Source organism: Budorcas taxicolor, chromosome 8, assembly GCF_023091745.1.
Source record: "Budorcas taxicolor isolate Tak-1 chromosome 8, Takin1.1, whole genome shotgun sequence".
NCBI classification, from domain to species: domain Eukaryota; kingdom Metazoa; phylum Chordata; class Mammalia; order Artiodactyla; family Bovidae; genus Budorcas; species Budorcas taxicolor.
Window position 1 is genome coordinate 32,501,444 of NC_068917.1, and position 15,855 is coordinate 32,517,298.

Here is a 15,855-nt window from a genome sequence, read left to right on the forward strand (position 1 = left end):
TCCACATGTAAGTGATATATAGAATTTGCCTTTCTCTGGTTGACATTTCATTTATCATAATAGCTTTCAAGTTCATCTGTGTTGTTTTAAGTGGCATAATTTCATTGTTTTTAATAGCTGAGTAGTATTCCATTATGTGTGTGTGTGTGTGTGTGTGTGAATGGCACACCTTCTTTGACCATTCGTTTATTAATGTCCACTTGGGTTGCTTCCATATTGAGGCAATTGTAAATAGTGCTGCAATATACATTGGGGTGCATATATCTTTTCAAATTAGTGTTTTCATTTTTTTCAACTGTATGTCTAGGAGTGGAGTTGCTGGGATATATGGTAAATTCTATGTCTAGTTTTTTAAAGAAATTTTCATATTGCTTTCCACAGTAGCTATATCAATTTACATCCCACCAAGAGTGTACAAGGTTTCCTTTTCTTCACATTCTTGCCAGCATTTGTTATTTGTGTTAGCCATTTCTTACTTGTGATGGCCATTCTGACAGGTGTGAAATGATATCTCATTTGCATTTCTTTGATGATTAGTGGTATTGAGCATCTTTTCATCTGCTTGTTGGCAATCTCTAAGTCTTATGTGGAAAAATGTCTATTCTAGACTTCTGCCATTTTTTAATTGGGTTTTTTGTTACTTTGCTATTGAGTTATATGAGCCATTTGTGTATTTTGGATTTTAATCCCTTATTTGTCATATTATTTGCAAATATTTTCTCCCATTCAGTAGACTGTCTTTTTGTTGTGGTGATAGTTTCTTTCATTGCACTTTTAAGTTGAACTAGGTCCAATTTGTTTATTTTTGTTTTAGGAGACAGAGCCAAAAAAAAAAACCTCAGTACAGTTTATGTCAAAGAGTGTTCTGCCTGAGTTTTCTTCCAGGGGTTTTATGGTTTCAGGTCTTACATTTAGGTCTATAATCCATTTTGAGCTTATTTTTGTCTATGGTATTAGTTCAAAGCTCAGTTGTGTTCAACTCTTTGTGACCCCATGAACTGTAGCCTGCCAGGTTCCTCTGTCCATGGTATTTTCCAGGCAAGAATTCTCTAGGGGATCTTCCTGACCCAGGGATCGAACCTGGTTCTCCTGCACTGCAGGAAGACTCTTTACTATCTGAACCACCAGGAAAGCCATATGGTGTTAGAGAATGGTCTAATTTCATTGTTTTACACATAACTGTCCAGTTTTCCCAGCACCACTTATTGAAGACAGTGTCGTTTCTCCATTGTATAGTGTTGCCTCCTTTGTTGCAGATTAATTGAGTATAAGTGCATGGGTTTATCTCTGGGTTCTCTGTTTTTTTCCATTGATCTGTGTGTCTGCTGTGTGCCAGTATCATACTGTTTTGATTACTGTAGCTTTGTAGTACAGTCTGAAGTCATTGTGTGTTTCCTCTAGCTCTGTTCTTCTTTCTCAAGATTGCTTTGACAATCTAGAGTTTGGTGTTTCCATACAAAATTTAAAGTTATTTGTTCTAGTTATGTGAAAAATGCCCTTGGTATATTGATAGGGATTATATTGAATCTGTAGATCGCCTTGGGTAATATGGTCACTTTAACAATTTTAATTCTTCCAGTACGTGAACATGATATATCTTTTCCTCTGTTTGTGTTGTCTTCAGTTTCTTTCATCAGTGTCTTAATATCAGATACATTTTAATAACCCTGTACTCTTCTCTCCTCACTGCTTTTGATGTCATGGTGGTGGTTTAGTTGCTAAGTTGTGTCCAACCCTTGCAACCCCATGGACTCCTCTGTCCATGGGATTTCCAAGGCAAGAATAATGAGGTGGGTTTCCATTTCCTTCTCCAGAGGATTTTCTGACCCAGGGATTGGACCTGTGTCTCCTGTGTTGGCAGGCAGATTCTTTACTGCTAAGCCACCAGAGAAGCCCTTTTGATGTCATATATTACATCCAATTGTTTTATGAATCCCTTAACTGCTTATTGTGGATGTAGATGATTTTACCACTTTTGTTTTTTAATCTTTCTCGTATCTTTGTACGTGAATGGCTTACTAACTTTGTGCTGTATGTTTGCCTTTACTAATGAGCATTTTCCTTTTGCAGTTTTCATGTTTCTAGTTGTGGTATTTTATTTTTCTCTTAAAATTCCTTCAACACTTCTTGTTAAGCTGGTTTGGTGGTGTTGAACGCTTATCTTCTGTTTGCCTGTTGATCTCTCCATCAAATCTGAACAAGAGTCTTGCTGGGTAGAATATTCTTGGTTGTAGGTTTTTCTTTTTCATCACTTTAAATATATTGTGCCACTCTCTTTTGGCCTGCAGAATTTTTGTTGAAATTCAGCTGATAGCTTTATGTGGGGTTCCTTTATAAATTATTTGTTGCTTTTCCCTTGCCACTTTTAATGTTCTGCCTTTATGTTTAATTTTGCCATTATAATTATAATGTGTCTTGGTGTGTTCCTCTTTGAGTGAATCCTATATAGGACTCCCTGCACTCCCTAAACTTAGATAGCTGTTTTCTTTACCAGGTTAGGGAAGTTTTTGACATGGCTTCAAATATGTTGATAGGTTCTCTCTTGCTTCTCCTTCTGCATCTCCTATAATGTGAATATTAGGGGGGTTGATGTTGTCCCAGAGGTCTCTCAAATTGTCCTTATTTCTTTTCATCTTTTTTCTTTTGTCTACTTAGCATCAGTGGTTTCTACTACTCTGTCTTCCAGCACGCTGATCAGTTCCTCTATATCATTTAGTCTACTCTTGATTCCTTCTAGGATATTTTTCACTTCAGTTATTGTATTCTTCACCTCTGTCTGGTTGTCCTTCATGTTTTTTAACTTTTCATTAAAAAAATTTCTCATGCTGTGCATCCATTTTTCTCTTGGGTTATTTGATTATCTTTATAATCACTACCTTGAACCCTTTCTCAGGTCGATTGCCTATCTCTATTTTGGTTAGTTATTCTTATGGGGTTTTATCTTATTTGTTTGAAACACATTCCTTTATTGCCTCCTTTTACCTAGATTGCTGTTTTTATTTTTATGTATCTGGTAGGTTGGTTATGCTTTCTGACCTTGGAGAAGCAGCCCTTTGTAGGAGATATCATGTGTCCTAGCAACACATCCCCCTCTCATCACCCGAGCAATATGCTCTAGGGGATGTGTGTGTCTTCCTATTGTGCTGGGCTGACTATGTAGGCAGTCTAATATGCTTGGTTTAGTCCCTGTCCAGTTGGTTGCCAGGCCCTGCATTGCGTGGAGGTTGCTGGCTGTTGGTTGGTGGGACCAGGTCACAAGGTGGTACTAGTGCTGGCTTATTGTTGGGTTGGGTCAAGATGCAGGAGACTCTGGGGCTGTTACCACCCAGTGGTGGGTAGAACCAGGTCCTAGGGCTAGTGTGGCCCACTGGCAGGCAGAGTCAGATACTAGAGTCTAGTTACAGGACCTAGGGGACCTAGAGCTGGTTTTGCATCACTGGTGTGTGGGACTACTTCCTGACGCTGTTGAGTGCAGGGTCTGGGGAGTCCTGAAGCTTGTGTTGGCTTGCTAGTGGATAGGACCATGGTCCAGTTGGTCAGGCTGTGTTTGCAGGCTGCATATCTGGAGTTGGTTTTATGCAGTTATTACCTGCCCACTGGTGGATACAACTAGTTCAGAAGCTACAGCAGGCTCCCTGGAGAATGGGTCTGGGGTCCAGGCTATTCTAGAGTTGATGTCTACCCAGAGATGGCTGGAGTTGGGTCATGTCCTCTCTGGTGGGCAGGGATGTGTCCAGAGGCAACTGTTGGCTCAGGAGGTCTTCAGACAGCCTGAATGAGGTTGTGTCCCTACCCAGTTAGTTGCTTGGCCTAAGACATCCCAGCACTGGAGCCCTCAGGCCTGTGGCCTGGATCAGGGCTTGGTCTTGGCCCTAATAAGCTAGAAGGAGGATTCCACAGTGGTGCTTGCTAGAGCCAGTGTCTGTGTGGTAGAACAGGTTCCCAAAAATGACTGCTGCCAGTATCTGTGTCCCCAGAGTGAACTGTGGTTGCCTCCTGTCTCTCCAGGAGGTTCTCCTAGACAAGCAAGTGGTTCTGACCCAGTTCAGTCCACTTCAGTTCAGTCCAGTCCAGTTCAGTTCAATCTAGCATAGTCAAGTTCAGCCCAGTTCAGTTCAGTTCAATCTCTCAGTCGTGTCCAACTCTTTGTGACCCCATGGACTGTAGCACGCCAGGCTTCCCTGTCTATCACCAGCTCCCAGAGCTTGCTCATATACTCGTTCATCAAGTCAGTGATGCCATCCACCCATCTCATCCTCTGCCATCCTCTTCTCCTTCTGCCTTCAGTCTTTCCCAGGATCAGGGTCTTTTCCAATGAGTTGGCTCTTTGCATCACATGGCCAAAGTATTAGAGCTTCAGCCTCAGTTCTTCCAATGAATATTCAGGACTGATTTCCTTTAGGATTTACTGGTTTCATCTCCTTGCAGTCCAAGGGACTCTCAAGAGTCTTCTCCAACACCACAGTTCAAAAGCACCAGTTCTTTGGTGCTCAGCTTTCTTCATGGTCCAACTCTCACATCCATACATGACCACTGGAAAAACCATAGCTTTGACGAGATGAACCTTTGTCAGCAAAGTCATGTCTCTGCTTTTTAATATGCTGTCTAAATTTGTCATAGCTTTTCTTCTAAGGAGCAAGCATCTTTTAATTTCTGACCTAGACTTCTGCCAAATTACTGCTTCTTCCCTGGGTCCTGAGGCATGTGAGATTCTTGGTGTGCCTTTTAAGAGTGATGTCTGTATTTCCCCCATGTCCCAGGTGGCGCAATGGTAAAAATCTGCCTGCCAATGCAGGAGATGTAGGAGACCCATGGATCATGGGTCAGGAAGATCCCCTGGAAGAGGAAATGGCAACCCACTCCAGTAGTTTTCCCTGGAGAATCCCATGGACAGAGGAGCCTGGCAGGCTACAGTCCAGGGGGTTGCAAAGAGTCAGTCACAACTGAGCATGCATGCACACACTCTATTTCCCCCAGCTGTCTGGGACTATCAAAAATAACCCTATAGGTCCTCAAAGTCAAATGCCCTGGAGACTCATCTTCCCAAGTGCAGGATCCCTGGGCTTAGACTTGGAGTCCTTTGAGAGAAACTCTGCACTTGTAATTATTCTCCTGTACGTGTATTGCCCACCCTGGGGTATGATACTCGACTATATTGTGACTGTAGTCCTCCTACCATCCTTATCGTGGTTTCTTCTATATAACCTTGATTGTAGATCTCCTCTGGTATGTTTTGGACTTTTTCACTGATGGGTGTTCTGAAGATAGTTATAATTTTGGTATGCCCATGAGAGGAAGTGAGCTCAGGGTCTTTCTCTCCTCTGCCATCTTGGCTGACTTTAAGACTATTTCTTGAAAATATTTGTCTGATGCTAATTTTTCTATATACTAAGGCAGAGGTAGTAATTTTAATTTTTATGCTTTATTATTTATAAGCTTTGATTTTTGTTGTTCAGTCACTAAGTTGTGTCTGACTCTTTGAGACTGGCCCCATGAACTGCAGCATGTCAGACTTCCCTTTCTTTGCTGTCTCCCAGAGTTTGCTCAGACTAATGTCCATTGAGTCAGTGATGCCATCTTATCATCTAAGCTGTCACCTCCTTCTTCTTCTGCTTTGATAAGAGCATTTAATAATGATTCCTCAACCAAACTACTATACACAAAATTGATAAGCAATAAGGATTTACTGTATAGCACAGGGAACTATATTCAGTATCTTCTAATAATCTATAATAGAAAAGAATCTGGAAAAAAATATGAATTACTTTGCTATATACCTGAAGCTAACACAATATTGTAAATCAGCTACACTTAAAAAAATACTCCTTGGGTACATGCAACATATTAGGGAGAAAAAACTTGTAGATAAATCCAAAATTATTTTACCCCAACACCTACAGACAGTTACAAAGATATGTGGTATTTTGTGGACTCCATAGGCTATCCAGTCCCTGGCTTCATTCAGAGGGATCTATTCAATGGCATCATTTACTATCGTCACTTTGGTGGAGAAATCTTTGAAGATTCATTTGAATTTGTCCTGTGGGACAGCCACGAACCTCCAAATCTCTCAGTGCCACAGGTAAGAGTCCATCTCAAAACACTTTCCCAAAATCTTGTCCACAGATGTCAGTTCTGGGAGATAATGGAAGAAGCAAAATTAAGTCAATTTCCTTGCAATATAACTGCTTTTTAATATTTACTTTCCCCCAAACTTACATGAATAGCTTATGTTCACATTGTTCAAACCTATGAGAAAGTGGAAGTCACTCAGTCATGTCCTACTCTTTGCGACCCCATGGACTGACTATACAGTCCATGGAATTCTTCAGGCCAGAATACTGGAGTGGCATGCTGTTCCCTTCTCCAGGGGATCTTCCCAACCCAGGGATCAAACCCATGTCTCCCTCATTACAGGTGGATTCTTTACCAGCTGAGCCACAGGGGAAGCCCAAGAATACTGAAGTGGATTACGTAAATGTCCACGTATGCAGTGTTTTCAAAGTCGGTTAACTATGGAACCCTTTTACGAAGAGAGATTTGCTTGCTTCATAACACTAAAAAAAAGCTTCACTGATTTATTTTATGTGTAGTGGTTAAAATACAGGTTCTGTAGTTGGACTGTCTTTTTCTCCTGTTCTTGGCATTAACTGACCTGTACCTCAGTTTCCTTATCTGTAAAACAGTTAAAACAACTTACTTACGACGTAATACATAGGAGTATGGTAAACCTTCTGGCACCTAGTAAGTACTTAATGAATATATTTGCTTTTATTTATTGTTGCTTTTGAAGAACTAAGAGTTTTATTAACACTCAAATATTTTATTTAAATATACAGAATACAAAAATAGGCTTAAGGAGCCATCATCCTGAAGAAATTACAGAAAAAAAAGGGTCTGGACAGCTATAAAGGGGTAGATTTCTTGTGAGGAGAGGGCAGTTGGTGGTAGGGATGGACAAATGTCTTCTGAAAATAAATGACATACACTATGTATAGTTCTTTTTGCCAGGCATTTTATACCTCTTATTTTAGAAGTTAGCATATGCAGGGGTCTAAACAAATTTTGAACCTGATCCCTATTGGTTATATAATATCATCTCATAGTGTTACTGTCACTGACATTAGCCAATATGTAGACGATTGGGTTATTCATCTGTTTGCCAGGATAAAGGTAACAAAAGGGGATGATCAGGAGGAATGATATGGACGGCTCAGAAACTGAAGGAGGTAGATGCTCCTTGCTAAAAGAAATAATGGAAAAATGAATGAAGAAATTCTCAATTCATCTGCTTATTGACTAAAAAAAAATTCCTTTACGTAAAACAGCTTCCTCTTTTCATCAATGTGTATAATTGTGCCACTTATTGATTCCTTTTTTCTTGAAATCTTAGTTGATCTGATAGTCCAAAATGAAAACTATTAGTAGGATTTATTTCTACATCTTCTGTTGTATCCATTCAACTGTGCTATGTTTCTGACTAGAATACCATATCACTTTTAGCAAACTATAGGCCTTTTTGAAAGTAGGAAATTCAGGACTACTTTTTACTTTTCAGCTATTGCATATTTTATAGATCATATTTTTCATACTCACCTGTATAGATGTCAGTTTTCTCTAGTAAAGACCACAGTAATGAAAACTTGACTGAAATAAAATTATTTGTAAATCTTAACAAATAAGTCAGATTAAATTCTATAGATCAAGTTATGTTTATTCCCCATTATGGTTGTGCTTCTAAGGAAATCATATCATATTTTTCTCTGCTTTTATTTATCTTCTTAACCTATGTTGAATGGGGAGGGAGAAAAGAAAGAAGGGAAGGGTTGGAAAAAGAGAGAGAGAGGACATGTGGAGAGAAAGAAGGGAAGGGTTGGAAAAAGAGAGAGAGAGGACATGAGGAGAGATGGAGGGATAAAGAGAGAGAGAAATAGGGAGAAAAAGAATTTTGCTCTGTTTTCATGTACCACCTACTTTCTGACTCCTAAATATCCTCCAGCTCAGACTTGTGTACCTACACCCGTACCTGACATCTCTACATTTATTTTAAACTCAACATGTTCACAAGACATTTAGCCTGTTTCACTAAAACTGTGCAAAGCCACGGTCACTGGAATTTCTCTAGTCATCCCTACCCTCTTTCTGTTGAGTTATCTGTGTAACCAGTCAGCTAGTATTACTAAACCTACTTGAGAAATTTCTCTCATCTATCTCTACTTACCCCACCCCACTGTCATTGCTTTTGTTTCAACTTTTATCTTTTTTGAACTAGATTATTCTCCGAATCTCTCACATGGTTTCTTAAGAATAGAAGCAATTAACTGCAACCTTTGAGGACAATTATTTGAGGACAAATAAAATTCACTGATGGACTTCCCTGGTAGCCGGTAGTAAAGAATCTGCCTGCCAGTGCAGGAGACACGGGTTTGATCCCTGGGTCAGGAAGATCCCCTGGAGAAGGAAATGTAACCCACCCCAGTATTCTTGTTTGGGAAATCCCATGGACAGAGGAGTCTAGTGGGCTGCAGTCCATGGGGTCACAAAGAGTGGAACACAGCTAAATGACTAAACAACAAAAACAAATTCATTGATACAGAAGCAATATGTTGAGTAGAATTCATCCGGTTGGTTTTTTTTTTTTTTTTCCCCCTAACTCTCCCTCTTCTGGTCTTTAGCAGCTTTAGCTTCTCTAGATATGGACCAGTTCTCAGCTATAACATCATCTGCTCTAGGAATCCTTCTCTGATCCTCTTATTCCCATTTCCTCAGGTTTGGCTATCTGGTCCTTTTACATGTTCTGATACCAAGTTACTATAATGTGAGGCCATTATTTATTTTATTGGATCAATGGTGAGTTCATTAATGACAGGGATCCTGATATAATCTCTGTGTCTTCAGATGTTGGTACCTGCCTCAGAGTAGAACCCCAAGAATTGTATGTTGGTTCTAAAACTAACTGGTTCTTTGAACTTGTAATGAAACTAGGAGGAAATAAAAAGACCCAACCATTTGGCAGGGACTGGGGAAAAAGTGAGATAGGAGGTAATAAGTGTAAAGCTTTAGTTTTCAGAGTTTTCAGGAATTAGTGTGGTGTATAAAAACAAAACAATTATTAAAAAAAAAACAATTATTTTGTATATATGTGTGCTGGTAAGAGTTTTTATGTTATAATTATATCATCACTGAAACTCCGATTCTTAAGGAATGCAAATGATTACCTGGTTTATTTGATGATTGCATCTTCAATTTGTACAAATATCTAGTCATGTCCAACAGATAAAAATGTATTTAAAATATTCAACAACATGCAATTTTCAGCTGTTCAACTATAAGACCAGATGAAATGGTTACTTGATTGGAGCTTTTGTGAACAGAAGGTTCCTGGGTCACTGAAGATTAAACTCAAGCCCTGGATTTTTTCAGCCATACTGTTAGAATACTTCCTTTCATAGGGGCAGGGACCAAAGATTTTCTCACATAGGTTTCTGGTCAAAACAGGGAGGAAGTGCATAAGTGGAGATGCCCCTTACCTCTTCTTATCCTTCCCATCTGGATAGTCCTACTGAGCAATCTACCTACCCATCAAGAAAGTGTTAGCCAGGAGCCCCTCTCTCTTTCCATCTTGGCTATCATGACTGTTGCCAAATAGAGCCTCACTTACTCAATTTGGTTTTGAAACATATTTTCTTAGATTATTAAGTGTAAAGTTGCTTGTATCAGCACCCAAAATACTCATCAGCAGAAGACTGGTTTAAAAACCTGTGGTATATCTATACAATAAAATACTATCAAACCAACCAACCAACCAAAAAAAAGAGCAAATCCATGGGAGATATTATGTATCTTAATTGCGGTGTTATCTTCACAGGTATATATGATTGTCAAAACTCATCAAATTATAGACTTAAATTGAATGCAGTTCATTGTATGTAGAGTAGTCCTCAATAAAGCTGACCATAAAAAGAGAATATTTTCTTCTTTATTCTTCTCAATAGAGAGCTTTAGAAAGCTTACACTTGAGGTCTTAGTCTAGGAGAGCATAATGTTAGCAGTAAAATAGAGAGCCAAACATAAGAATAGAAGAAAGAGAACTAAGAAACTGAACGAAAGGAAGCAGATGCCACAAAGGCCTGTGTGTGAAGTGGGAGGAAGGAAATGTAATGTGACCAGTGGAGAGAACAGGCAGCTGGGATGGGCATTTATCAGAAGTCAGACTGGAGAGTGGAGTGCACAAAACTAGCATTGGGTATAATTCCAGTGCCAGAATTTATTTGGTATAATTGTTCTGAGGTTGTGGGCCATCTGCTCGGTGGCTCTATGGTGGAGTTAATGGTGACCTCCTTCAAGAGGGCTTATGCCACACGCTCTGACCCAGGTCTGCTGGAATCAAGATTGCTGGGAGGAATATCAATAACCTCAGATACGCAGATGACACCGCCCTTTTGGCAGAAAACAAAGAACTAAAGAGCCTCTTGATGAAAGTGAAAGAGGAGGGTGAAAAAGTTGGCTTAAAACTCAACATTCGAAAAACTAAGATTGTGCCATCTGGTCCCATCACTCCATGGCAAATAGATGGGGAAACCATGAAAATAGGGACAGACTTTATTTTATGGGGCTCCAAAATCACTGCAGATGGTGATTGCAGCCATGACATTAGAAGATACTTTTTCCTTGGAAGAAAAGCTATGACCAACCTAGACAGCATATCAAAAAACAGAGACATTACTTTGCTGACAAAGGTCCATCTAGTCAAAGCTGTGTTTTTTCCAGTAGTCATGTATGGATGTGAGAGTTGCACCATAAAGAAAGCTGAGTGCCCAAGAATGGATGCTTTTGAACTGTGGTGTTGGAGAAGACTCTTGAGAGTCCCTTGGACTGCAAGGAGATCCAACCAGTCTATCCTAAAGGAAACCAGTCCTGAGTATTCATCGGAAGGACTTATGTTGAAGCTGAAACTCCAATACCATGGCTTTCTGATGCAAAGAAATAACTCATTTGGAAAGACCCTGATGCTTGGAAAGATTGAAGGCAGGAGAAGAACGGGACGACAGAGAATGAGATGGTTGGATAGCATCACTGACGCGATGGATATGAGTTTGAGCAAGCTCTGGGGGTTGATGATGTATAGTGAAGCCTGGCGTTCTATGGTCCATGGGGTCACAAAGAGTCAGACACAACTGAGTGACTGAACTGAACTGAACTGAAGTGATAATTCCTGTCGGTGAAAAATAGCATTGAAAATCTCAAAGGATCGGCTTCCCTGGTGGTGCTAATGTTAAAGAACTCTCCTGCCAATGCAGGAGACATGAGATGCAGATTGGATCCCTGAGTCAGGAACATCCCCTGGAGGGGAGGGCATGGCATCCTACTCCAGTATTCTTGCCTAGAGAATCCCATGCGCAGAGGAGCCTGGAGGGCTATAGTCCATTGGTTTGCAAGGAGTCGGACATGACTGAAGTAACTTAGCATGCACACACACAATCTCAAAGGAAGATGAAGAAGAAGGAATCAGATAGGAGTCAAACCTCAGAGCAGAGAAGGGATCAAAAATCCAGGTCCACAAGAAAGGTAGATACTAGCTGATGGAGTGTCATATTGTGACGTGTATTCTGAGGGTCAAGGTTACTCATTGTCATTTTATATACTGATTTATTTCTTTATTTTCTGATTTCCCACCAATCTGTCAGTGGGTGCTTGTTGCCTCCAGTAGACTGGAGGCACATAGAGGAAGGCAGCAGGCAAGAGCCCAGTGACCGGTATGGACACTAGTTTTCCACTGTGTGGGAATGGGTATTTAATTAGGTCTTTTTTACAACCAAATTTCAGTAAGAATGGGAACAGTTTATTTCTCTATGGAGTTTGTTAAAATTGGATTTTTTCTCACCCACAGAATACACATACACTAATTATTTGGACATGCATAAATATGTAAAGATACATCAACTTAGGCAATCATAAAGCATGTTGAAAAATGGGCCCACCAAGAATTACTACTGGGGTGTAAAAAAGCATTGCTTGTACATTCTTTTGGTACAAAGAGCACACTAGAGAATAAATTTGCATAGAAAATGGTCTCTTTGAATGCACAATAAGTATTGTTTCCTTATTAAATCCAGTTTTTCAATTAAGTGGAGCCTCACTGATCCACACCATGACTGGGAGGTCCCATAGAGAATTTCTGAACTTTATAGATTAGCAAAAAACTGTAATTGGAAAAAAAAATCATGACATAGATTCCAGGAAACTAGAGAAATGACTGTCATTGTGTTCCATTATTTTGATAACTAGGTTTAGTTTTTAATTATTGAAATACTTCATAATGGAGTAGTAAATATGCTATGAAGTGAAGTGAAGTGGCTCAGTTGTGTCTGACTCTTTGTGACCCCATGGACTGTAGCCTACCAGGCTCCTCCATCCCTGGGATTCTCCAGGCAAGAATACTGGAGTGGGTTGCCATTTCCTTCTCCAGGACATCTTCCAACCCGGGGATTGAACCCGGGTCTCCCGCATTGCAGGCAGATGCTTTACCTTCTGAGCCACCAGGGAAGCTGACTTCTCTGACTTCCCTGGTGGCTCAGATGGTAAAGTGTCCACCTACAATGCAGGAGACCTGGGTTCAATCCCTGGGTTGGGAAGATCTCCTGGAGAAGGGGATGGCAACCCACTCCAGTATTCTTGCCTTCCCCCCCACCAAAAAAAGGGGCTCAAAGAAATATGCTATATGCTTTTCTAAAAGTGATGAAGAATGGAGATAGGAAATTGATTTATTGAGCACCTACCAACAGGTACTCTCTGTGATGTCAGATATCTTGTTTGATCCTAACAACACTTCACTGTAGTAGCCATTCTTATTATTCCCAATGTGCAGAAAGAAAAACTGAGCCCCAAAGGGGTTAAATGATTTGCCCCAGGCAGCAAAAGCTTGTAGGTGGCTGAGCTGATGTTCCAGTCTTTTTTATATTATAGCAAAAGCTTAACTATGTTTTAATTTTTGCTTTGTATGTTAATTTTAAAAAGGAATTCTCTTCATTTTCAAATTGGTTCTTGTGAACACCACTTTCTTAGAAAAAATTGGCATTGCTGATCTGTGTTTCAGTGACAATATTAAATACATCAAAACCAGGAGAAGAATATTAATACTTTCAGGCATCAGGCTTTCATGATGCCAAGCAAATGTTCCGTTTCAAGAGAGAGTAATTGCTTTCTTCCAACCAGGCATGGATTATTCTTAAAAAAAGAAAAAAAAGTGATGATGAAAACTGTTTGGCAAAATCTCCTTGCCCTCCTTGCAAGATCTAAAGCTGTGAATGTTTGAGAAAATTCCTAACATCACAAACAGGACATGTAGACTCATTCAGTGAGAAAACATGATAAAGTGCCTCCTACGTACAAAATACCATGCTAGATGTGGTGGAGCTGATATTATGCCTAATTTACAGATAAGAAAACGGACACTCGAAAAAGCTGAATGACTTGTTCAAGACAGGTAATTACCAAGTGGGATACTCAGGACTGTCCATTCACTGGCACATTCCATATGGGACTATACTGTGATCCTCCTCTTGTGGAACTTACAGTCTGGGAGAGACAACTTGTAAACTACGAACTAATAATGCAAGACAATGAAATTATAGTGTTTGTCAAGAGATAATGAAAATTTGAGAAAAATGAAATCCAGCTGAGAAACTGGAAAACATTTCAAGAAGAGCCCTCAAGAGGATGAAAGAATCGAGTTGGTAGAGAAAACAGGATAAGAGCATTCCAGACTAAAGAAAACATGGTCCAGAGCAGAGAGGCGTGTTTGGGAACCAGGACTGGGTCTGCTTTCTGCAAGCAAGGTGCTAGATTCATGTTAAAAGGTAGCAAAAGCAAAGTTAAAGAGTATGTCCAAACTGTGAGGGTCTTGAACACCATGCTAGGGAGTTTGAGTAATTCTATCCCTCCTGGGTGGTTGTTTAAGATTTCCTTTTTACTTTCTTGTTTTAAAAAATTTTACTGAAGTATAGTTAGAGTGTTGTGTTAATTTCAGGTATACAGCAAGTGATTCAGTTACACATATTTGTGTATATATATTCTTTTCCAGGGGCTTCCCAGGTGGCTCAGGGGTAAATAATCCACCTGCCAATGCACAAGATACAGGAGACGTGGGTTCAGTCCCTGGGTCAGGAAACTCCTCCCTTGGTGGAGGAAATGGCAAACCACCCCAGTATCCTTGCCAGGAGAAACCCATGGACAGAGTCTGGCAGGCTATAGTCCATGGGTCACACACAGTCGGACGTGACTGGGCAGACACGTGTATTCTTTCTCAGATTCTTTTCCTGGATAGATTAAAAACTATTGAGAATAGTTCCCTGTGCTATACAGTAGGTCCTTGGTGGTCATCTATTTTACATATAGTAGTGTATATGTGTTCATCCTAGCCTCCTAATTTATCCCTCCCTTGCCTTTCCCCTTTGGTAACCATAAATTTGTTTTCTATGTCTGTGGGTCTATTTCTGTTTTGTAGATAACTTCACTTGTATCTTTTTTTAGATCTTTAAGGACGTGAATAACCTGATTTTACTTGTGTTGTTTTAAAAGATAAGACTAGAGGTATGAAAAGTCAAGATTAGTTATTGAAATTAGGGCTGATGGAAAGCTGTTACGACGATACAAGGAAGAAATTATGCAAGCTGGAGCAAGATCAGGAATAGTGGGGCTGACAGCTGGGGAGGAGGGTGTGGTCACTGTTTCGAAAAATTTATAAATACAAACTCTAGGACTTAGTGATGTGTTCTATGTGGGTAGAAAAAGAGGAACCAAAACTTATGTCAAGGTTTCCAGGAATTATGACAGAGTGGAAGGAGGAAAAGAAAGACCAGGCTGTTGGTAAAGAGAGACGTAAAAGTGAAACCTGATGTTTTCAAACTGTGGTGCTGGAGGAGACTCTTGAGAGTCCCTTGGTCTGCAAGATCATCAAACCAGTGAACCTAAAGGACACCAACCCTGGATATTTACTGGAAGGTCTGTTACTAAAGTTGAAGGCCCACTACTTTGGCCACCTGATGAGAACTGACTCATTGGAAAAGACCCTGATTCTGGGAAAGACTGAAGGCAAAAGGAAAAGAGGGTGACATAGGATGAGATGGTTAGATGGCCTCACAGACTCAATGGACATGAATCTGAGCAAATTCCTGGAGATAGTGGAGGATAGAGGAGCCTGGCATGCTACAGTCACTGGGTCACAAACAGTTAGAAAAGACTTAGTGGCTGAGCAACAACAACAAAACATAAAACCAGGAATATATGTTGTGTGTTGTATGCCCATTTGATAGCACTCGGGACTGCACTAAATGTAATTGTGATAATTGTATTCTCAAGATACAGTGAAAAATGGATGGAGAATGATCCATCTTTAGCTCATGCTCTTAATAGCTCCTGAACTTTTTCGCTGAACGTGTATTATAAAATTTTTGAAAATCATAGTTGATTGGATGATAGTGGAGTGCCTTTTTTCTGGTGTCCTTTTGATATTTCAAATGAATGATACAGATAATTTCTCTCCAGGTGGTGACAATCCATATCACTCCAGTAGATGACCAGCTTCCAAAAGAGGCTCCCGGAGTTTCTCGGCATTTAGTTGTCAAGGAAACAGAGGTGGCCTACATCACTAAGAAACATCTACATTTTATAGATACAGAATCACAAGACAGGGAGCTGCTCTACACAATAACCGCTCCTCCATTTTTCTCCTCCAGCCGCAGGTATCTCTATGAAAAGTCATCACTTGGGCTATTAGTTGAAGGTTGTGTTCGAGGACTGAGTTGAAAGTGTCACTGTGTAGTCCTTAGTTCGCTTGCTTTGTTAGTCAGACAT

The 15,855-nt window shown here is 40.1% G+C and overlaps 1 protein-coding gene across 1 annotated transcript in view; it reads left to right on the forward strand.

Annotated features, from left to right (window-relative positions):
* Positions 1–15,855, forward strand: part of FREM1 (FRAS1 related extracellular matrix 1) — a 149,564-nt gene that overhangs the window by 33,731 nt on the left and 99,978 nt on the right. The window contains exons 9-10 of the mRNA XM_052645063.1: positions 5,940–6,082; positions 15,547–15,743. Coding sequence (XP_052501023.1) covers positions 5,940–6,082; positions 15,547–15,743 — 340 coding nt within the window. The remainder of the gene's footprint in view (positions 1–5,939; positions 6,083–15,546; positions 15,744–15,855) is intronic.